The sequence below is a fragment of the Pipistrellus kuhlii genome, unplaced genomic scaffold, assembly GCF_014108245.1.
Source record: "Pipistrellus kuhlii isolate mPipKuh1 unplaced genomic scaffold, mPipKuh1.p scaffold_m20_p_13, whole genome shotgun sequence".
Classification (NCBI taxonomy): Eukaryota; Metazoa; Chordata; class Mammalia; order Chiroptera; family Vespertilionidae; genus Pipistrellus; species Pipistrellus kuhlii.
Window position 1 is genome coordinate 31,245,260 of NW_023425438.1, and position 23,303 is coordinate 31,268,562.

Consider the following 23,303-nt stretch of genomic DNA (forward strand, 5'->3'; position numbering starts at 1 on the left):
CAAAAGGAATCCAAAGAGGAACACACCAAGACACATCATAATTAAAATGCTGCTGAAACCGGTTTGGCTAAATGGATAGAGCATCGGCCTACAGACTGAGAAGTACCGGGTTCGATTCCAGTCAAAGGCATGTATGTTGGTTGTGGACACATCCTTAGTGCAGGATGTGCAGGAGGCAGCTGATCAGTGCTTCTCTCTCATCGATGTTTCTGACTCTCTAAACCTCTCTCTTCCTCTCTGTAAAAAATAAAATATAATTTTTTAAAAAATATTTTTTAAAAATTAAAAAAAAAAAAATTTTTTTTAAATGCCAAGAGCAAATGACAAAGAGACAATATTAAAAGCAGCAAACGAAAAACAGTTATCTACAAGAGAGCACCCATATGACTGTCATCGGATTTCTCAACAAAAACTATGCAGGCCAAATGTGAGTGGCAAGAAATATTCAAAGTGATGAATAGCAAGAATCTACAATAAAGATTACTCTACCCAGCAAAACTATCATTCAGAATGGAAGGTCAGATAAAGAGCTTCACAGATAAGAAAAAGCTAAAGGAGTTCATCACCACCAAACTAGTATTATATGAAATACTGGAAGGTATTCTGTAAGAAGAGGAAGAAAAAAAAGGTAAAGATAAAAAAAACTATGAACAACAAATACATATCTATCAACAAGTGAATCTAAAAATCAAGTGAATAAAAAAATCTGATGAACAGTATAATCTGGTGAATATAATAGAATCAGGGGTATAGAAATGGAATAGACTGACAATCCTCGGGGAGGAAAGGGTGTGGGGGGTGTGGGAAGAGACTGGACAAAAATCATACACCTATGGATGAGGACAGGGAGGGGTAAGGGTATGGGGTGGGGTTGGGAGGGCTGTGAAATGGGTTGAGGGGAGCTATGGGGGGGAAGAAGCAACTGTAATAATCTGAACAATAAAGATTAAAAAAAAAAAAAAAGAACATAACTATGAAATTATAGGATGTTGGTTTCAAATCCCAGCTCATCACATTTATACAAAATTTCTAACCCTTGAAAACTTCATTGCTTCCTCATTTCCTCAGTGTTAAACAATGTTAACAATAGCCCTATATAATAAAAGCCTAGGTGACATCACGCCCTTATGCGACACCACCATAAGATGGCTGCCTTCATGTCGTCACAAGATGGCCACCACAAGATGGCCAGCAGTGGAGGGCAGTTGTGGGAGATCAGGCTGGCAGGGGAGTGCAGTTGGGGGCAATCGAGCCAGCAGGGAAGGGTAGTTGGAGGTAATCAGGCCAGCAGGGGAGCAGTGAGGCATCAATCAGGCTGGCAGGGGAGTGGTTAGAGGGCAATCAGGCAAGCAAGCAGGAGAGTGGTTAGGAGCCAGCAGTCCCAGATTGTGAGAGGGATGTCCAATTGCCCCCATGAGGTCCCGGATTGGAGAGGGTTCAGGCTGGACTGAAGGACACCCCCCCCAACTCCCGTTGCACAAATTTTGTGCACCGGGCCACTAATATCTTCATAACAGATTGAGTTTTAAAACTAGAGTTTGAAAAAGCACCTGGTACAGTGTCTGACATATGATTACCCATCAATAAATATCTAAACTATAAATCATCACAGATACTTTTCCAGTCAACTACTAACTAAACTGGGAGTATTAGTTCTAGGCTTGTAAGAAGGTATTGTCAATTAATGAAATATTAAGCATTCCTACAAAATAAACAGTATAAAATTGGAAGAGAGTGTGTGAAAAAACTCACATACCCCCTGACTTTTTTTCAGGTAAGGCAATCTTTCCATCTGATAGAGAATCAACAAGATCCTGAAATTCTGCAGGAACATCAGCTTGTTTCCAGCGCTCATTGTCTAAGAGGAGGCTATTTAAAAGTAAAAAGAAAGATAAACCTTAATAACATTTTAACGCCATTTTTCTTGGTTGAAAATAGCTGAGAAAATACATAAAATTTTTGTTATATCTTTTAATAATAAAAACTACAAATAAGTTAAATTCAAGTAGAGCTCATGCAATACAAGACACTGAGTTTTTAAATAGCAATGACTATTAGCTGTATTGTTAGTACATAAGACTTAAAGTGTTGCACACATTAGTAAATTGAAATCATTCATAAATAGTATAAATACTTTCAGAAAATATTTCTTTTTATATGTCTTAGCCTAAGCAAGAAAAGTGATGAAACAATTATCTTCACTTTGAGTGTGAGAAAAAGGAAATCTATTAAGGATCTTCCTGATAAATATTTTAATAGGAATAAGCATTCTAACTTCATTTTGAAAACCCCAAAAATGTGATTTTGATTCCAAATATGCCTTTAATTAAAAAGGAAAAACTTTGTCAGGAGTTTGGTTAGCCAATCAGTTAAGTTTCTTCTGTTAAATATAATTGTTTGTGTAAAGAAAAGGAAAAAAATGGACAGAATAGATATAGTAATGATACCTGAGCTTAGTTTTTCTCTCTTCATGAAACCTGTTTACAAATTTATTAGCTTGGCTCTGAAGTGCTCCAAGTAATGACATGCTTTTTCTTCCACAGATCTGTTCAGTGTCTAAAATGAATGTTTCCATTAACCTAGAAAGTGTTATGAATTCCGTGGAATTTAGCTTCTCAAGAAAACCATCCTAAATTTAAAGATAACACAAAAATCGTGACAGTTAGTATATCAACAAATATGGATATGCTATAAAACCAGTCAGTTTGACAAATGTTATTATTTTATTATATTTAATATATTAATTCAAAAATTATTTTGAAATCATTATTTTAATTATTCTAATACTTTAGTCTCAAAAATTGAATGTAAAAAGCTTAAGATATCTCAATTTTATCCCAACCCATTTAAAATACAGCAGCTCAAATAAATTCACAATCTACACTAATAAAAGAGAAACATGCAAATTGACTGTATCTCTGCTACACCCACCAGCCAATCAGTAATAAGTATGCAAATTAACCCAACCAAGATGGCTGCAGCCACAAAGCGAGCAGGAGGCTTGGGTTTCCCCAGCAATGGAGGAAGCCAAGCTTCCAGCTCACTCTGGTCAGCCCTGGCCTCTGCTCACGGCTACAAAGTTTCAATTATAGAAGATAAATAAATCCCAGATACCAGGGCCTCTGTTTGGGTCGCTGGGTGTGTGTGTGTGGCCAGCCTGCAAACCACCACAGGCCCCTCACCCAGGCCACCCCATGCCCCAAGGAACCCCCACCCTGATCTGGGACACCCTTCAGGGTAAACCAACTGGCCCCCACCCATGCACCAGGCCTCTATCCTATTTAATAAATGAGTAATATGCAAATTGACCGTCACTCCAACAAACACAAGATGGCTGCCCCCATGTGTACACAAGATGGCCACCACAAAATTGCTAGCAGGGGAGGGCAGTTGGGAGGGCGATCAAGCCTGCAGAGGAGGGCAGTTAGGGGTGGCCAGGCCAGCAGAGGAGGGAAGTTGGGGGTGACTGGGCCTGCAGGGAAGGGCAGTTGAGGGGGGGGCGGGGGGGAGGCTCAGGTCTGCAGGGGAGAGCAGTTGGGAGTGACCAGGCCTGCAATTGAGGGCAATTAGGGGCAATCAGGCTGGCTGGGGAGCAGTTAGGCATCAATCAGACTGGCAGGGGAGTGGTTAGGGGTGACCAGGCTGGCAGGCAGAAGTGGTTAGGGGCAATCAGGAATACAGGCAGGCGAGCAGTTGGGAGCCAGCAGTTCTGGATTGTGAGAAGGCAGTCGGACATCCCTCGAGGGGTTCCAGATTGGAGAGGATGCAGGCTGTGCTGAGGGACACACACTCCCATGCACAAATTTCATGCACTGGGCCTCTAGTATTATATAAAAACTAGAAGCCTAGTGCATAAAAATCGTGCACTTCGGGGGGTCCCTCAGCCTGGCCTGTACCTTTTCGCAGTCTGAGACCCCTTGGAGTATGTGCACCTGCTGGATTAGGCCCAATTCCCCTGGCAGTTTTGGATCCCTGGCTCCTTACCACCTGCCTGCAGTGGAGGAGAGAGGTTCCTACCACTGCTACTGTGCTCGCCAGCTGTGAGCCTGGCTTCTGGCTGAGTGGTGCCACCTGTGTGAGCATACTGACCACCAGGAGGCAGCTCCTGCATTGAGCGTCTGCTCCCTAGTGGTCAGTGCACGTCATAGCAATTGGTCGATTTGCATAATAGGGTTTTATTATATATTATATAAAAACTAGAGGCCCAACGCACGAATTTTTGTATGAGTATGGTCTGGCCAGACCTCCCTGATCAAGGTCAATTGGGCTGGTTGGCCGTGGGGAGGGGATGCGGCAATTGGCTAGCCAATCCCACCTCTGAATGGGGGTGGAGCTGGCTGGGGGAAGGGACCACAGGTGGTGGGCCAGCTGGCCCCACCCCCTTGTCAAACTCCTGGTCATGGGACAATTTGCATATTAGCCTTTTATTTTATAGGATTTCACAATATTCAAGTTCAACTAATTTTAATAATATATTGTTTGACTAGTTATACTCACATGTTCAAATTAGCATTATTAATTTCAAACTAATTATTAAGGAATATTTCAAAGTAAGTCTTTTATTAAATCATTTATTTGAAAAGAATACTTGAATACGCTTTCCTATTTCTCTTATTTGGATTATTTTAACATCTTCCTAATAATTAATCTTACTAAGAGTTAAAAATATAATATGCATTATGGGGAACATAGGGACATAAACAGGGATATGATTCCAGATTTTTAAAATAATTACACTATATATAAAATATCTAAAGGTTTATCAAAACAACTAACCTTTGCTCTTGACATGAGAAATTTGACAGCTCGGTCATGGCATATGTCTGAGGCACTATACAATAACTCCTGGATATTATTTACCAGCTTTCCTAGTTCTAAATCAGTTAATTTCATGTCTTCATTCACCCTGAAAATGATAAAAAATAGACTCTAAGTCAGGGAAAGTTGTGAACACATTGTTCTACATAGGTGACATATCAATAAAAAACAAAATGCTATAAAGTTTTCATTTAAGGAAAAATTGTGATGTGCCAAATACTTTGTGTTTTTTTTGGCGTGGTGAAGGATCTATCACTTAAACAAGTCAAGACAATACAAATATATTTTACCCGAATCTTATATAAGAATAATTTTCTCTTTCTACTAATATCTTTAATAGTTAAGTTCAGACTCTGGTTGGAAACTTTGCAAAAATTAAAGCAAAAAAAAACACCCTCTACTTGGGTATAAAGTGGTTGCTCTAATAGGTTGTGCACAGGTATTTAAGATGACATGGTGGAAGGAGGGAAAAAGGAAGGAATGTTATTTAATGACAAACAAGCTCTCTTTTTACTTACAATATGAATGTTAGCATTCAGTTTAACTGAACTAACATCTTCTGAGTATTTACTGTGTATAAATGCTTGGCACTGGAGGGAAAATAATAGATCACTGACCTCAGTGAACTTAAAATTCAACAGAAATATTTATAAGAGGTTATGTATCTTTTTCCAGTTTTGAGAAGGAAATGTATCACTTTTAATTTTTATACATTTTCCCCTGGTATATGTAAAGATCACTGATTCCATGGCAACAATTCAGTTTATATAAATCAAGTTAGTGCCTTAGCATCATTTTCTCCCTTTCAGTTGAATTAAAATAATTTTCAAAGATATAAAGAGGCTTTGATGTATATTAATTTTTGAGGAAAACCACTACTCTAACTGGGTTAAATAAGGTATTAAAGGAAGTGATTTACTGCTATCCTTCAAAATTATAATATCACTAAATGTATTTACTAATGTTCTAAAATTATAGAGGGGTTAATATTCTTAAAGTACTCTCACAAATAGTAATTTGTTTGGTTCTCACATTCTGAGGCAGGTAGGTAAATATCTTCTTTATAGATGAGGACACTGAATCTCTAAAGGTTTAAAGTGACCTACCCAAAATTATAAAGATGAAGAGGATGAGACCAGAATCCAGAATTAGTGTAATTTTATTTCTAATGTGCTAAACTGCCTCTACTCCAACACTTACTTTTATATAGACGGTTCAGTACTATTTCAATACCAATTCCTACAAACTGCTTAAATTTCAAAGTCCAAATTTATTATTAAAATAAAATGTTATTTTCTGAAGAATTTCTAAAATTAGTCACTATATAACCACAGAATAATAAATAATTTGGAACTCTTGACAATATGCTACCAAGTCACAAAGATATAAAAAGAGATCAAATGAAAAACAACTCATATCATTAAAAACTAGGATGACAATTCACAAATCCGAAAGTTTGTGTGTGTTTTTAAGTCATTTATTTAATTATTAGTAATTTTGTTTTTTAAAATGATTTTTAATTTTAAGGATAATTGGATTCTTTTTTATGTTAATATGGGGAAAACTTCACAAGTGTTTCTGGATATATATGCAAAAGAAGTGAAAGCAGTATCTCAAAGAGTTTTTGCACACCCATGTTCAAGTAATAGCACCAACAGCAATAGCCAAGAGATGGGGGCAACCCAGGAATCCAGTGATAGATGAATGGATAAACATTCATTGCCTATGCATACAATAGAACAGGATTCAGCACTGAAAAAAGTAAATTCTGACACATGCTACAACATGGTTGAACTATGAAAACATTATGCTATGTGAAATAAGCCAGACACAAAAGGACAAATACTGGTAGTACTGAAGTGCTAGCCACAGCGATTAGACAAGAAGAAAAAAATAAAAGGAATCCAAAATGGAAAAGAAAAAACTGTCATTATTCACAGGTGATATGATATTATACATAGAAAACCCTAAAGACTCCATCAAAAAACTACTAGATTTAATACATGAATTTATATCCTGGCAATGTATTATAGCAGGATATAAAATTAATGCCCAGAAATCTATGACTTTTTTTATACACCAATAGTGAAGTTACAGAAAGAGAGATTAAAAAATAATCCCATTTACCATTGCACCAAAAAAATTAAGATACCTAGGAATAAACTTAACTAAGGAGGTAAAAGACCTGTACTCTGAAAACTACAGGATGTTGAAAAAAAAAAAAAAAAAAAAAAAAAGATAGAAAAAAAAAAAAAGAAGTGGAAAAATATACTGTGCCCATGGATTGGTAGAATCAACATCATTAAAATGTCCATACTACCCAAAGCAATCTCTAGATTCAATGAAATCCTCATTAAAATACCAATGGCATATTTCATAGATCTAGAAAGAACAAACTCTTCAAAAATTCACCTGGAATAAAAAAGGACCCCAAATAGCCACAGCAATCCTGAGAAAGAAGAACAAAGTTGGAGGGATCACAATACCAGATATCAAGCTACTACTATTTTATAAAGCCATTGTTCTCAAACTGCCTGGTTCTGGACAAAAACAAACATATAGACCAATGGAACAGAAAAGAGAACCCAGAAATCAACCCAAGCCTTTTTTGCTCAATTAATATTTGACAAAGGAGGCAAGAGCATGACAGAGAAATGGAATCAAGACAGTCTCTTCAATAAATGGTGTTGGGAAAATTGGACAGATACATGCAAAAAAAAATGACACTAGACCACCAACTTATACCATTCACAAAAATAACCTAAAAATGGATAAAAGTCTTAAATGTAAAATGGGAAATCATAAAAGTCTTAGAAGAATCCAAAGGCAGCAAAATATCAGACATGTCATAGCAATATCTTTACCGATATAGCTCCTAGGAAAATGGACACTAAGGAGAAAATAAATGAACTACATCAAAATAAAAAACTTCTAGACAGCAAAAGAAACCATCAACAAAACAACAAGAAAGCCCGCTGCATGGGAGAACATATTTGCCAATGTTATAACTGATAAGGGTTTAATCTCCAAAATTTACAGGGAACTCATAAAACTTAACAAAAGGAAGATAAACAATCCAATCAAAAAAGGGCAAAATTCCAAAATAGACACTTTTTGAAAGAGGATATATGAAAACATGCTCAAAGTCACTAATCATCTGAGAGATGCAAATCTAAATGACAATGAGGTACCATCTTATACCTGTCAGAACGGCTATCCTCAACAAATCAACAAACGACAAGTGCTGGTGAGGATGTGGAGAAAAAGAAACCCTAGTGCACTGCTGGTGGGAATGCAGACTGGTGCAGCCACTGTGAAGAACAGTATGGAGTTTCCTCAAAAAATTAAAAATGAGACTCCCATTTGACCCAATAATTCCACTTCTAGGAATATATTCCAAGAAACCAGAAACATCAATCAGAAAAGATATATGCACCCCTATGTTCATAGCAGCACAATTTACAATAGCTAAGATTTGGAAACAGCCTAAGTGCCCATCAGCAAATGAGTGAATTAAAAAACTGTGGTACATTTACACAATGCAATACTATGCTGGTGTAAAAAAGAAGGAACTCTTACCATTTGCAACAGCATGGATGGAGCTGGAGAACATTATGCTAAGTGAAATAAGCCAGTTGGAGAAAGATAAATATCACATGATCTCACTCATTTATGGAATATAATGAACAAAATAAACTAATGAACAAAAACATCCAGAGACAGAGAAGCATATCAGACCATCAAACCTCAGAGGGAAGGTAGGGGAGGGTGGGAGTAAGGAAGAGAGATCAACCACAGGACAATATGATCCACTTGGAAATTCATGTCTTTGAAAAATCAAAAGCTGTAAATCAAAAAGATTTTCACTACATACAAAATACAAAGTGACATAGAAAAAAAGAAAACTAGGTAATATTGATCTGAGTTTCAGGACAAGTTCTGTCACTACTGACTTTAAGTCATCTAAACTCTTTGAAATGAAGGCATTTACTTAAATGATTCCTTTCTAGCCTTAAAATTCTGCAATTCTCGATTACTTCCAAAGCTCATCTCCTAACTACCTTCCGTACATTTCCAAAATATGTTTCATAAAATTGATTTTTTTAAAGAAATTCCAAGACCAAAGTTTACATTGTTTTTCAATAAACTGAATAATCAACCTACTAAAACTATTAATGATTCAAAATCTTGTTAGTTGGCAGCAGTCACCATACTCACATAATGTCCACACCTCCTGGAGTAGCTGATGATGATGTCTGCTCTTTACTGGATGAAGAATCAGTAGTACATTCTGGTTCAGATACTGAATCACTGCTGCAGGGCTCACTATTTGGAGATGCATTTCTTTGAGAGGTAGTGTCAATTGTTATAGGTGTTAATTCATTCTCACTGAATGCATCACTTACAAATATGCCTTCCTGGATTAAATAAGCCACCTCAGTGTCCAGGGAATTATCCTTTGCAGCATTCTTCTGTTGTGAAATCTCCTCCAATTCTCTAGTTCTTTGGTTTTTGTCAAGAACTGAGAGAACAACATTGTGAATGATATTTAACGTTGCCTATAAGAAAACAGGATACATTTTTAAAGGATTTAAAATGTCTTGCACCTAAAGTTCCTAAAAGTAAATTCTGTGTATGTACTTTTGAACATTTCATAAATGAGTCAATGTCATGTATGTAACACTGTAAAGGTGACTTGTGAAAAAGAACTGCTCAAGAGAAATGGGTACCCTAAAGCTTAAGTAAACTTCTGTAGTTTAGTTGATTTTGTAAATTAAAATATCCCTAAATATATTGCAGATTTCTCTAACCTCTTAGCTAGGTTACACTAAACATAACTTGCCTATAAGGAATCATATTTGTTGTTGTGTTTGCTTAAAAAAAAAAAAAGCCATATTCCTTACCATGCCTAACCTTAGATCCATTTCTCTCTCCTCATCTCATGCCTGTTTTCATTCACTTATCACTATGCAGACATTCTGGTTCTCTTTCTACTCTTCCAACTTCTATTGTTCCCATTTCAAGGCCCTATGTTGTTTCCTCTGCTTGGAACGCTCTTCACCTTGACCTCTGCATAAGTGTTCCCTCTCATCACTCAGGTTCTTGCAAAAAGTTAGTTCCTCAAAGAGGCCTTCTCTGACTCTCCTTCCAGCAACTCCATCCCATTACCCAGTTTTAAAAATACAACACTTATCATTATATATTTAACTTTTTTAGTCTTTATGAACTATTAAGAAATAAGGGACTACTTGCCTACTTTAATATTCATGGTGGCATTCTTATAATTTGTTGCCCCCTTTCTAAAAACTACTGATTCCTTTTTTAAGATCTACATGGTTCTAGAGAAAGAGACTCCAACTTCACGTCTTCAAAGATAGGATTTAAAGGTCTAAGCTCATGCAATCATCACATGGAACCATCCTGGCCTGAGCTTAAAGCTAAAGACGCATAGAAGACAAACTGATAAAAATACAGAGAAACAAAACAGAGGAGGAGGAGGAGGAGGAGGAGGAGGAGGAGGAGGAGGACGACGGACGACGACGACGACGAGGAGGAGGAGGAGGAGGAGGAGGAGGAGGAGGAATTAAAAATGGCAATAAGCACATAAAAAGATCAACATCACTTAATCATTAGAAAAATGAAAATCAAACAAAAATGAAGTACAACCTTACACCCATTATGATGTCTACTATTAAAAAAAGAAAAAAGAAAAGAAAAAGCAACAAGTGTTGGCAAAAATGTGGAGAAATTAAAATTGTCATGCACTACTGGTGGGAATATAAAACTGCAGCTATTATGAAAAACAGCATGAAGTTCCTCGAAAAATCACAAACAGAACTGTCATATGATCTAACAATTCCACTTCTGAACATATACCAAAAGAACTGAAAGCAGGTATGAGATATTTGTTCATATTGTGAAGCATTATTCACAACAGCAAAAGGTGGACAGATGGAATGAAACAAATGCGGAATATATAAATATATATATGTGTATATATATATGTGTGTGTGTGTGTGTGTATATATATATATATAGAGAGAGATAGATAGATAGATAGATAGATACACACACACACACACACACACACACACACACACACACTAGTCTAATGGGATGTACTTAACCTTAGAAATGAAAGAAATTTTGACACATGCCACAATGAATTAACCTTGAGAACATTAAGCTAAATTAAACAAACCAATCTCAAAAGGACAAATACTGTATATTTAGACCTGGCCGATGTGGCTCAGTGGCTGGAGCATCGGCTCCTGCACCAAAGGGTTGCAGGTTCAATTCCCAGTAAGGACACATATCTAGGTTGCGGGTTCATTCTCCACCCCCCGGTTGGGAACATATGAGAAGCAACCAGTTGATGTGTCGTCTCTCTCATATCGATGTCTCTCTCTCTCTCCCTCCCTTCTACTCTCTCTGAAAAGCAATAAAAAATATCCTAATGTGAGGATTAACAACAAAAAACTATATAATTACACTTATATGAGGTACCAATAGCAGTCAAACTCTGAGAGGCAGAAAGTAAATGGTGGTTGCCAGGAGATAAGAGGAGAAAGAGGGAAGTAATTGTTTATTTTATTTTATTTTATTTTTTAACTAGAGGCCCAGTGCATGAATTCATGTATGGGTGGGGTACCTTGGCCTGGCCAGAGATGGGGGCTGATCGGGGCCATCTCACCCAGTCCTGATTGGGGCCAATGGGGGCCAGCCAGCCTGGGAGGGACTGTGGGATGATTCCAGGGCATGTCCAGCCCTCGGGCCCAGTCCTGATCAGAGGGACCCAGGAGTAAGCTAACCTACTGTTTGAAGCGTCTGCCCCCTGGTGGTCAGTGCATGTCATAGTAACTGGTCAAGCGGCCAAATAGTTGATCGATTGGTTGGATACTTAGCATATTATGCTTTTATTATATAGGATATGTTTTTATTGATTTCAGAGAGAAAAAGGAAAAGAAATAGAAACATCAATGATGAGAGAGAATCACTGATTGGCTGCCTGCTGCATGCCCACTATGGGAATGAAGCCCATATCCCAGGCATGTACCCTGACCTGGAATAGAACCACGACCTCCTGGCTCATAGATCGACACTCAACCACTGACCCACAATGGCCAGGCAAATTACTGTTTTAATAGCTATAGAGTTTCAGTTTTTTTAGATGAAAAGCTTTGTAGATTGATGGTGGTGATAGTAGCAAAACAATGTGAATGCCACTAAACTGTACAATTAAAAATGCTTATGGGAGAACCAAGAATCAGTATAGTAAACACCTGACTCATTGCCTCCAACAGTCACATCAAATTTCAACTAAAATAGCCCTGACCGGTTTGGCTCAGTGAATAGAGCATCAGCCTGCAGACTGAAGAGTCCCAGGTTCAATTCCGGTCAAGGGCATGTACCTTGGTTGTGGGCACATCTCCAGTGGGAGGTGTGTAGGAGGCAGCTGATCAATGTTTCTCTCTCATCAATGTTTCTCTATCCCTTTTCCTCTCTGTAAAAAATCAATAAAGTATATTTTAAAAAAAATTTTCAACTAAAATATAGAACAACCATCATCCAGAACCATCTGAAAGCTGGATGAATAGAAGTCCTACAACTAGAGAAGTGAAGAAGAAAACATGTTGAGACTGGTAGGAGGGGCAGAGGCACTGAACCCACGTGTGCAGATTTTTTTTTTAATTGGGAGGGAAATGCTCTCTGTAGAGGCCCCCATGGGGAGCAAGAGGTCTCATCCCCACATCAGACCCCAACTCAAGCTCCCACAGCTGGGCAATGAAGTCCCATAACTAAGGGCTGTAAAAACCAGCAGAGATTGTGGCTGAGTGACATGGAGGCTGCTGGAGACCCAGGTGTTCCTCTTAAAAGGCCAGCACATAACCTGAACTTACAAGATCCCGATTCCTCTGAGCTCTACTGTCAACACAAGCCCTGGGGCACCAGACACATATGAGTAGGAACTGGATTGTTTGGCATCAAGGCACTGGGGAGTGGGTTTCTCCTAGATGGAGATGTTCACAGGGGGTCATTATTCCTATGCTGGGACCTCCCCTTTTGCAGGGCTGATTGGCAGGCATTCCTGTTTGCTCCAATGTAGTGATTCCCTGAGACCCCACCCATCCAATCTGCAGCCCCACCCATGCTCTTTGCAGCAGCTTTTGCATATGAATGGCCTGTCCTTGCTCAGGCTTCAGACTTTGCTAAAATCTCTCAAACAAGCTGTAGCTGGGTCAGGGAGCCCCAAATCTAGCAGACCCAGCACTAGTACCAGCCTGCCTTGCTTTACAGTTAAACCTTGCCTGGGCACTTTCAAGCCCGATACATATAGGAGGAACCTGCAGATCTCTTTGTACCTCCTGCTGGGTGGCTGACTTTGCACCTCCTTGGATCAAGAGCCAGTGCACCCAGTGGTCCTCTACAAACTATGAGTGACACACTCATGGGGCAGACTCAGTGAGCACCAAAGCCCACTGAAACAAGTCCTACTCTATAAGAGTATCTCCTGCACAGCAGTTCTCCCACTGTAGTTGAAGCTGGTCTTCCCAGCCAATTGGCCTAGAGGTCAATTCCTCCCAGTGACACCAACAGCAATCAAGTCTCAACTATGACAAGACTGTGCACACAGCCCACAAAGGGGGGCAACCTAGTGTGCCCAGCTCAGGTGAGTGTGGAGGCTAAGCCACTAGGCCCTGCAAGACATCCACTACACAAGGCCACTGTACCAACTCAAGGAGACATTGTAGCTCTACCAATACACAGAAACTAATACAGGCAATAAGCCAAAATGTGGAGACAAAGAAACATGTCACAAATGAAAGAAATGGAAGAAAGCAAACTACTGGATATAGAGTTCAAAACCACGGTTATAAGGTTACTCAAGAATCTTCATGAGACCGTCAAGGGATTTGTTGAGATTTTCAAGGGGATGTTAGTGAGAATGCCAATTCTATGCAATGTGAAAATCCTCTATACCCAGATATGCAATAACAGAAGTGATGATGTCGTGGTGGGAATATGAGGAAAAGTGACCTAGTTATTGATCAATCCACAGACACAGGTTTACTATCTCTGTCAATAGATGGAATCAACATTTTGGTAGGAGTCTAAATTAGGTAAATAAAGTTTGATTAAACTTTTCCCACTCTAATTGGAGAGCTTACGCATATGACTTAGCATTACTCAAATGTCAGCAACGGAAAGTCATGTCATAGGTAATTCCCTAAGTCCCGAAGACTTCTTTAACATGATACTCAGGAGATGCCAGGAATGTTAACTAGTACATACAACATAATACTGACATATGATAATTTAAAAAATATCTCATTTCATAAATAGCCTACTATACTCAGTAATTCCTAATAGCTTTCTCTTATTAAAACACAATCCCAAACAAAATGTATTAGAGCATGTGACATCTTTTCTTCTCAAAAACATTGTGTGGTATGTATTCTTTTCCTTACATTTAATGGCCTAAAAGTAAGTGGTTTGACTAAAGAGACAAAGTAATTAAATGTAATATATGACCCTTAATTGGATCCCAGATTGAAAAATGAAATAAAAACTTGCAATAAAGGACATTAATAAGCAATTTAAATATGAAGGATGTTTTAAACTTCCATCAACACTAAATTTCTAGAAAAATTAAGTGGTTTAGGATAGATTTTTGAATGTTATACAATATTGGACCTCTTGATAATCTAGAGAAATTCAAGTCTCACAAAATCAGAAAATATTATTGTATAAATTTAATGCCAAGCAAGCTTATTTCTTTTTAATATCTAATAAATAATCCAAATTATAAAAGGTACCAAAATATTCTGCAACACTTCAAATCTTATTTAAAAACAGACCTTAGAATAATTACTAAAACAAAGAAATTGTGATTCTATATATATTTATAAATCTATAAAGTTGATTTAATTTTAGGGATATTTTGGATAAACTGATAATTATATAAGCTTACCTTAACTCTCTGTAGGAAAACTGTAAACTTAAAGAAAATATCCTTTAGTAGATCAAACCACTGAGGAAAATTCAACATTCTCATCTGATCTGCAAGCCTATAAAAACAAAGACAAAAATAATGATTGTCTTTGGGCCAAATGCTATATGAAATAAACCTACAAATTAAAGGAAACTATATTAAATACTAGTATAGTTTTTATACTACCCTATTTCCCTGAAAATAAGACAGGGTCTTACATTAATTTTTGCTCCCAAAGATGCGCTAGGTCTTATTTTCAGGGGATGTCTTATTTTTCCATGAAGAATACAGTACACATTTATTGTTAAATGAAAATAAAGGAAATTTATTACCTGTATACGGTATGGTAGTACGGTAGTTGTCAACACAAACCAGACAAACTGTGAATCCTACAGTATCAAGAATTTACTCATTTATTCAATGACAATCATGTCATCATCTTCTGGAACATCATCATAACAATCCAATTCCTGAATTTCCTGGTGAATCTCTGTGACTCCATTTCTTTCAGAATCAGTGGACCAAATCTCTCATGTTTAGCCTAGGGGGGCCTTATTTTTGGGGGATACCTTATATTTCACTCAGAAGGAAACCTGTAAGTGGGTCTTATTTTCAGAGGATGTCTCATTTTCGGGGAAACACGGTAGTATACTAAGTACTATATAGTAACATAAGAATTATGTAATTTCACCTAGATACCTTATATCAAAAAATTGAGTTGAAGTCAATTACCAAACAACTTCTAGGTTAAATATCTCTAAGATTAATCTAGTTAAGTATACTGACTTATGAATCTTACAAAATAATTCCATGTGAGCACAATTCGTGACCATTGGGTAAAAAGCCAGAGAGAGATAAACCAATTTTAGTTTAAGATGGAGAAGAAATATTCTGAAATAAGTAAAAATAGGAACATAACATATCCCTTAATAACTTAATAATCTACTTTTTCTAATTACAAGCTAAAAAGTACTTTTCCACATATGACATGGTGGCTAAGAGCATGAGCTCTAGGCCCACAATGCCTTGGATCAAGGTCCAGCCCTGCCATTTACTAGCTTTATGACTCTGGACAAGTGACTTAATCCCTGAATGCTCTAATTTTCTCACCGTAACATGGGTGAAAGTAATAGAACTTACCTTGTATGAATGCTATGAATATTAGCTGAGTTAATTAGAAGTACATAGAATAATTCATGGTGCATAAAAAATTCTATGTATTAGCCAGTATGGTATCATTATATATCATATTAGTATAATATATAATAGTATAGCCAATATTTTATAGCTAACAACAATAACTAAAAAGTTAATGCAAAATAGTTACATAAAATATTTTATAGTATTACAATGACATTACTCTAAATTTTTAACTAATACTATTGCAGCTAAGAGTTTTTTTCTTTTTTTTCAAGAGTTTATTTTCCAAAGATATCCCTATACTTGAGATACAGGAAGTTCTCTATTTGAGGAAATATCCTAGGGAAGAAAACAAAAATAACTGAATTTCCATGTGTATAGGGCTTTAAAAAGAGTCCCAATAACTTAATTTTTCTAACTACTGCACTAGTGATTCCTGCAGTATTAGGGCTGCTTTAACTAACTCTGAAACTGAGTTTTCACTAGGTAATAGTATGTAAATTAAAACTCCACATCCTCATCCTATGAGTCTCACAGAGAGAGTTTCACATTAGTCCATATTGTTATTCACATTTTAGGCCAGTTAATAAAGTTTACATATCTATTTGAATGAGAAATTCATAGTCATAAAATATTTATCACTATTCTCAAAATAAAAGAATAGGGATTACACTGGTGAAAATAAAGTTATAGACATGGACAATTCAAAATCATGTACTCAACTTTTCAAAGCCAATTAGAAGCTGAGTTTTAATTATTTGGCCAACTAATTTAAATTTCACACTGATATCCTCTGAAATGGGTTATCTGCAATTTTCCCTCTCCATATCTACATTGTATCCTCTTTACCCTCTGTCTGCCCTGGGAGATGATCTGCAGGGCTTGGTCAATGAGGAACCTTTACAAAAGATTAGAAGGAAGAGGTCTGGCCCATGTAATGCAGTTGACTGGGCGTAGTACTGAGCACTAAAAGACTGCAGGTTTGAGTCCTGGTCAGGGCACAAGCCCAGGTTGTGGGCTCAATTCTCTGTGTTGGGTGTGCAAGAGGTAGCTGATCAATATTCTGCTCTCACATGGATGTTTGTCTCCCTCCAACCCTTTCTCCCTCCCTCCCTCCTTCTCTCTTCTCTCCCCCTCTCCCTTACTTTCTCTCTCTTAAAGAAAAACCAAAACAATCAATAAAAAATAAAATAAAATAAGATTGGAAGGAGAAAAGGTGCCTATAGCTCTATCTCCTCTCCTTGAGGGGTTACCTCCAGATGACAGCCTCCCTCCAGTGAAGATAATTTCAACTACTGAATGTCTTTTTTTTCACTACCACTACATATATTTCTCCTTCTGAATTCTATTAACTGCTCTCTTCCCTTAATAGAATTCAGAAGGAATTCTGTGACTGATATTTATACTTACTTCGTAACAGCATCTGTGTCTAGTTCTTCTATTTGTGAAACTTTATTAATCACACACTGCAAAAATTTAAGAAAAAAATGTGATTAATGTGAATTCTAAGTACTGTATATTTAAAAGGGCTTCAATGAGTAGAAATGAAAAAAAAATAAAAATTAAAAAGTGTTACTTTGAAAATACATCTTTAAATGAAAGTAAAAGGGCCTCAATGATTATCTTATCAGACTCCTCTTGTGTCTTTTATACATACCTCAAGGTGTTTAAAAAACTTCAGCATTACCATTACTTTATTAAATAATTATTCCAGGGTAGCTTAAACTGTATTAATTAAAATCTACTATTTAAAACAATTCAAAACATAAAAGAGCACAGAACTATAATACTTAGGAAGAAGATATAAGCCCCATATTAAAATCACAAATATGACAAATTTCTGTATGTTAATTTTGTATCCCATTATTTTAATGAATTTCTTTATTAATTCTATTATCTTTTGATAGATTCTTTAGGGTTTTCTACATATAGTATCATGTCATCTGCAAATAGTTTTATTTCTTCCTTTCCAATTTGGATGCCTTTTATTTATTTTTCTTGTCTGACTACTGTGACTAGGGCTTCCAGTACTATGTTGTATTAGTGGTGAGAGTGGGCATCTTTGTCTTGTTCCTGATCTTAGAGGAAAAGCTTTTAGCTTTTCACCATTGGGTATGATATTAACTCTGTGCTTGTCATAATCAGCCTTTACCAAGTTGAGGTAAGATCTTTCTATATCCACTTTGTTGAGACTTATCATAAATGGATGTGGAATTCTGTCAAATACTTTTTCTGCATCTTTATTGAGATAATCATAGGCTTTTTATCCTTGGTTTTGTTGATGTGATGAAACACATTGTTTTTGGATGTTGAACCACACTTGCATCCCTGGTATAAATCCTATTTGATTATATAGTATAATCCTTTAATGTACTGTTAAATTCAATTTGCTAGTATTCTGCTGACAATTTTGTTCATCAAGAATGTCAGTAGATGAATGGCTAAAGATGTGTGACACACACACACATCCACGTAGTATTGTATTTTGTGTATATACACACAAACACTGGAATATTATGTGGTAATAAAAAAGAATGAAATATTGTCATTTGCAAGAACATGGATGGTTCTAGAGGGTATTGTGCTACGAGAAATAACACAAATACAGTATAGTTTCACTTATGTGTGGAATCTAAAAAACAACAACAAATGAACAAACAAAACAAAAACACACTTATAGAAACTAAAGGGATTATTACCAGAAGTGAGTAGATGGGTGAAAAAAGGAAAAGGAATACAATCTGTATTATTATGATAAGTTTGCACAGGGAAGATGATTACTATAATTAGTGGGGTGATCATATTATAAGATATAAAAATGTTGAAACTAATAAAACCAATATAATATTGTTTACCAACTAGACTTAAGTTTTTAAAAATATAATTCCAAAAGAAAATTTATTTGGAAGCTACATTTTCTTTTCTTTTTAAATATATTTTTATTGATTTCAGAGACGAAGGGGGGAGAGAGAGAGAGAGAGAAACATCAATGATGAGAAAGAATCATTGATTGGCTGCCTCCTGCACATCCCCACTGGGATCTAACCCACAACCCAGGCATGGGCCCTTGACTGGAATGGAACTTGGGCTCTATACACTGAGTCACACTAGCTAGAGCAGAAGTTACATATTCTTGCAATACATGCAACAGTTTAAAGTTGGGGGGGGGGAAATGCTTAGACTTCCAGAAAAGTCTGGGAATTAAAACTTATTTAAAAGCATATTATTCTTACAAAAAAATTGTACAAATTATGTTTATTGCTCAGTATTTTTTCACAATGGAATACACCTGTGTAACTAGAACTCAGATCATGAAACAAACACTGTCAATAGCCTTTCTCCTGCTCCCATCCAAGAGAGTTACCCTTATTTCCTCCCCAAAGTTACCCCTATCCTGATTCTTAAAACAAGATGTTTGAATCAAGTGGGTAGAATCATACAGTGTATATTCTTTGGTGTCTAGTTTATTTGGCTCCACATTATGTATGTGAATTTCATCCACATTGTCTTATGTAATTTATTCATTCTCATTGGTTAGTAAATACATTTTAAATTATTTTTTTTCTTCATATTCAGAAAAATAAAGTTCAGTAAATAAGATTTATCTGAGTAAAAAAAGTCAGAACAGATCAGGAAAGACTAAAAAGTTTCAGTTTACAATTATGATTTCTTAGAGTTCAAGTGTAAGATGAATATTTATCTACTGCTGGTGACAGTATATATTGTTAATTTTTTTTTATTTAAAAATTGGTCACTTTCTGACCAATAATTCCACTTTCAGAATTTAGTTACCATTGTCTTATGTAAAACTAAACAAACAAAACTTTATACCACAGATACTTGTCACAATGTTCTTAACAGTACCAAACTGAAAACAACTTAAATATGCAGCATAAAGAAAGTGTTAAGTTTAACATAATATAGATGAAATGTTATTCAACTGCTAAAAGTCTAACTGAAATATATGAACAAATCAAAATAATATATGCAGGATGGTAATGATAATTAAAAATATCAGTAACAATTTATAGTTGTAAATATTCTTAAATTATAGATAGGGCTATGTTCTACTTTTCTACATTTTCAACTTTTAAATAAATGAAAAAATATTACTATTATACTACATATATTATTTCTAGGGTCATGTAAACACAAATGTCACAAAAGATTCTAAAGCAAAATATGTTAAATAATAAATGTATAATTACCTGTTTAATGATATTCTTTGCTGTAATAATCATTTCTTCACTATAGATTTCTAAAAAGTTAAGTTTTCTTTGTTTTAAAAGTCCAAATACAAGGGATACTAGTTTTTCCTATAAAAATAAAAAGAAAAAAATTAAAAAAAATAAAGAATGTGTAACTTGACACTTTAAATGCCAAATAATCTTAGAGATAGCAATATTAAACACCAAGGGTTTTATTTTTTGAGAATCTATACTACATATGATATTTTTTAGAAGCCTGGAAAAAAAAAATCCTTCTACTGCAATCTGGTCATCAGCTTTTTGGAGTCAGTGTTCTAAAATAGATAAATCCTATTCCATAAGAGTGGACCAAATGAAGCTGGTTTAAGGGCAAGACAATACAAAAATATATTTTAGCCTAGTTTCAAGTAGCTAGAAAACATCTTTCTTAAACCCTGATAACTAATAATACTCCATGATCCATGTGCTTTTTTTTTTTTTTAATATATTTTATTGATTTTTTACAGAGAGGAAGGGAGAGGGAGAAAGAGTTAGAAACATCGATGAGAAACATTGATAAGCTGTCTCCTGCACCCCCTCTCCCCCCCACTCGGGATGTGCCCGCAACCAAGGTACATGCCCTTGACCGGAATCGAACCCGGGACTCTTGAGTCTGCAGGCCGATGCTCTATCCACTGAGCCACACTGGTCAGGGCTCATGTGCTTTTTAATTAGTGGTTTAGAAGACTGGAATGATGACCTGAACTATCTGTGGGGAATTAACTGCTGACAGGTAAAAATATATCTTAACTACTAGACTGCCATCAGGGCTTTTTGGAACTTTACTAGTTCTTGGCAATAATCAGCATTGAGAAGTTACCAGCTAAGGAAAGCCTGGGTATGATGTATTTGTATATGCATGTGCATAAAACATGTTCATAATAAGTGCTCAGTGAATGACTGATAAGTTATAAAAATAATCCATTTTTAAAGAGACATACTCCAGTACATGCATATTCATGGATATATGTTAATTTGTTCATATCTACATTTTGAATTTTGTTTGTAATCTACATAGAGATTTCATTTTAATTCCAATTTCTAGTTAAGGTATAAAATTATTTTATTCTCTAATTTCACAGAATAATAAACAATTATCCTTGCTAAAGTCATATAGTGAAGTACTTCATAGGTCTAATAAATTTAATGTAATTCTGTTCATTATAATCTGAGAAGAATGTGTTCTAAACTAAGGATTTCAGGAATTAGCACCAAGCAATGACATCAATTTCATTCTGGTGCTCAAAAACCATACCTCTTCTAAAATCTGACAGTCATCTTCCAGTGGTCTATTTAAGTCACTGTGACAATAAGTAGAAAATTCTGCAATCATCATTTTATCTATCAGTTTTTCTAATTCACAAAGCTGTGATCCCAAATGCCTACAAAGGAAGAAGAAAATGTTACATATTAAAAATCCCAATTCACTCCACAATTAAGGGAACTAGTAGCAAAACTTTTCTAACTGACAGTACTTGTGCAATAATGTAATGCTTTAGTAAAATGGAGTCCATTAACTTAACAAAAATAACTGCAACATTTCCACATCACCTCCCAAATTCTATTTTTCTCTTTAACTTCCAGTTAAATGTGTTCCAGAAAACCTGGTACTAGAAATTCCATGACTGTTTTTTGGTCTATTGTTAATAGTTTTACAGATAAAATATTCAGGTATTCTGAGACCCTTCTTCACTAACCATTTACTGCAGGGGTGGAGAACCTTTTATCTGCCAAGGGCCATTTAGATATTTATATCGTTCTTGGGCCATACAAAAGTATCAACTTAAAAATTAACCTGCTATATTTGGTCAAACATTTAATTAATTCACTTTTAATGCCTTGCAGGGCTATACCAAATGATTTTGCGGGTCTTATATGGCCCATGGGCTGGACATTCCCCACCCCTGCTTGAATATCAATGCCAGTAGCTCCCAAGCCACTCATTTATTCAATAAACAGAAGCACCTACTATGTGCCAGATCCTGCTCTGGGTACATATAAATATCACAAGGACTATCAGGACAGATTGACTCAATTCAATCTCTGTCATCATCAGTTTGAGTTACTGTGCAATATCCCTCAGGTCCAAAGAGAATTATTTCAACTGACTTTAACACATAGTAATTTATCCATTCATCCACAAAGGATATATCTTAAGGAAAAGAAATCCTACATTACAAAAGTAATCACATTGTTAGTTTTAAGAGCGTTCTAAATTATATTGTAGGATAAAACAAATAAGAAATTATGTTGACATCATTAGGAACTAGGATGTATTAGGAACTACAGTTTTCAGCCTGTTCAAAAGGATGTATAAGACTGAAGAAGTAAAAACTCTACAGTCCTGAATTGAAACTACCAATATAAACTCATATTTTTTTTATAAAGGGAAAATTATTCTCTAGCTCTTTCCACTACAAATTACCTTTGGTACCTAGACTATAATTTTTAAAATACCATTTTCTACTAAGAGAAACTAGAGCTCTTTAGAAAAATGGCAGCTTATGAGTCTGGGGCAGAAAATAATGTAGGAGTATCTTGTCATAACACAAAGTAAGAAAACAATGACTACTGTCTCATGTCTCAATAATGAATTGGAGGAGATTACTACAAAAGATAGGACAATTTGAACATTGATAAAAATAAAAACAGCAAAGAACTTAAACACTTCAAATATATGTAAATTTATGTATTTATAAAAATATTGTTAAAAACTCATCAGTCACCTTTGATAGATGTTGGATTTTCAAATCACTATTTTTTAAAAGTTCTAAATAAGAGGAAAGAATCTAGAATTTATTCTGCCTACACTTATAAGAAATGTTCTTCAGCCGAAACCGGTTTGGCTCAGTGGTAGAGAGTCAGGCTGTGGACTGAAAGGTCCCAGGTTCGATTCTGGTCAAGGCCATGTACAATACATTGGTTGAGGGCACATCCCCAGTAGGGGGTGTGCAAGAGGCAGCTGATCGATGATTCTCTCTCATTGATGTTTCTAACTCTCTATCCCTCTCTCTTCCTCTTTGTAAAAAATCAATAAAATATATTTTTTAAAAAAAAAGTACTAACAGAGAAGGATATAAATCTACCCATAATTTTACTATTGC

At 35.8% G+C, this 23,303-nt stretch overlaps 1 protein-coding gene across 7 annotated transcripts in view; it reads right to left on the bottom strand.

Moving 5' to 3' along the window:
- Positions 1-23,303, bottom strand: part of VPS54 (VPS54 subunit of GARP complex) — an 87,078-nt gene that overhangs the window by 14,401 nt on the left and 49,374 nt on the right. For all 7 annotated transcript variants that reach the window (XR_006741430.1, XM_045580805.1, XM_036435496.2 and 4 more), the window contains 8 exons: positions 21,455-21,581; positions 20,161-20,268; positions 17,363-17,418; positions 14,792-14,888; positions 9,037-9,377; positions 4,777-4,906; positions 2,448-2,629; positions 1,757-1,869 (listed from right to left, as the gene is read on the bottom strand). Coding sequence is in view for 6 of the 7 variants with exons in the window: in XM_045580805.1 (XP_045436761.1) it covers positions 1,757-1,869; positions 2,448-2,629; positions 4,777-4,906; positions 9,037-9,377; positions 14,792-14,888; positions 17,363-17,418; positions 20,161-20,268; positions 21,455-21,581 (1,154 nt within the window). In the remaining variant the exon portion in view is untranslated. The remainder of the gene's footprint in view (positions 1-1,756; positions 1,870-2,447; positions 2,630-4,776; positions 4,907-9,036; positions 9,378-14,791; positions 14,889-17,362; positions 17,419-20,160; positions 20,269-21,454; positions 21,582-23,303) is intronic.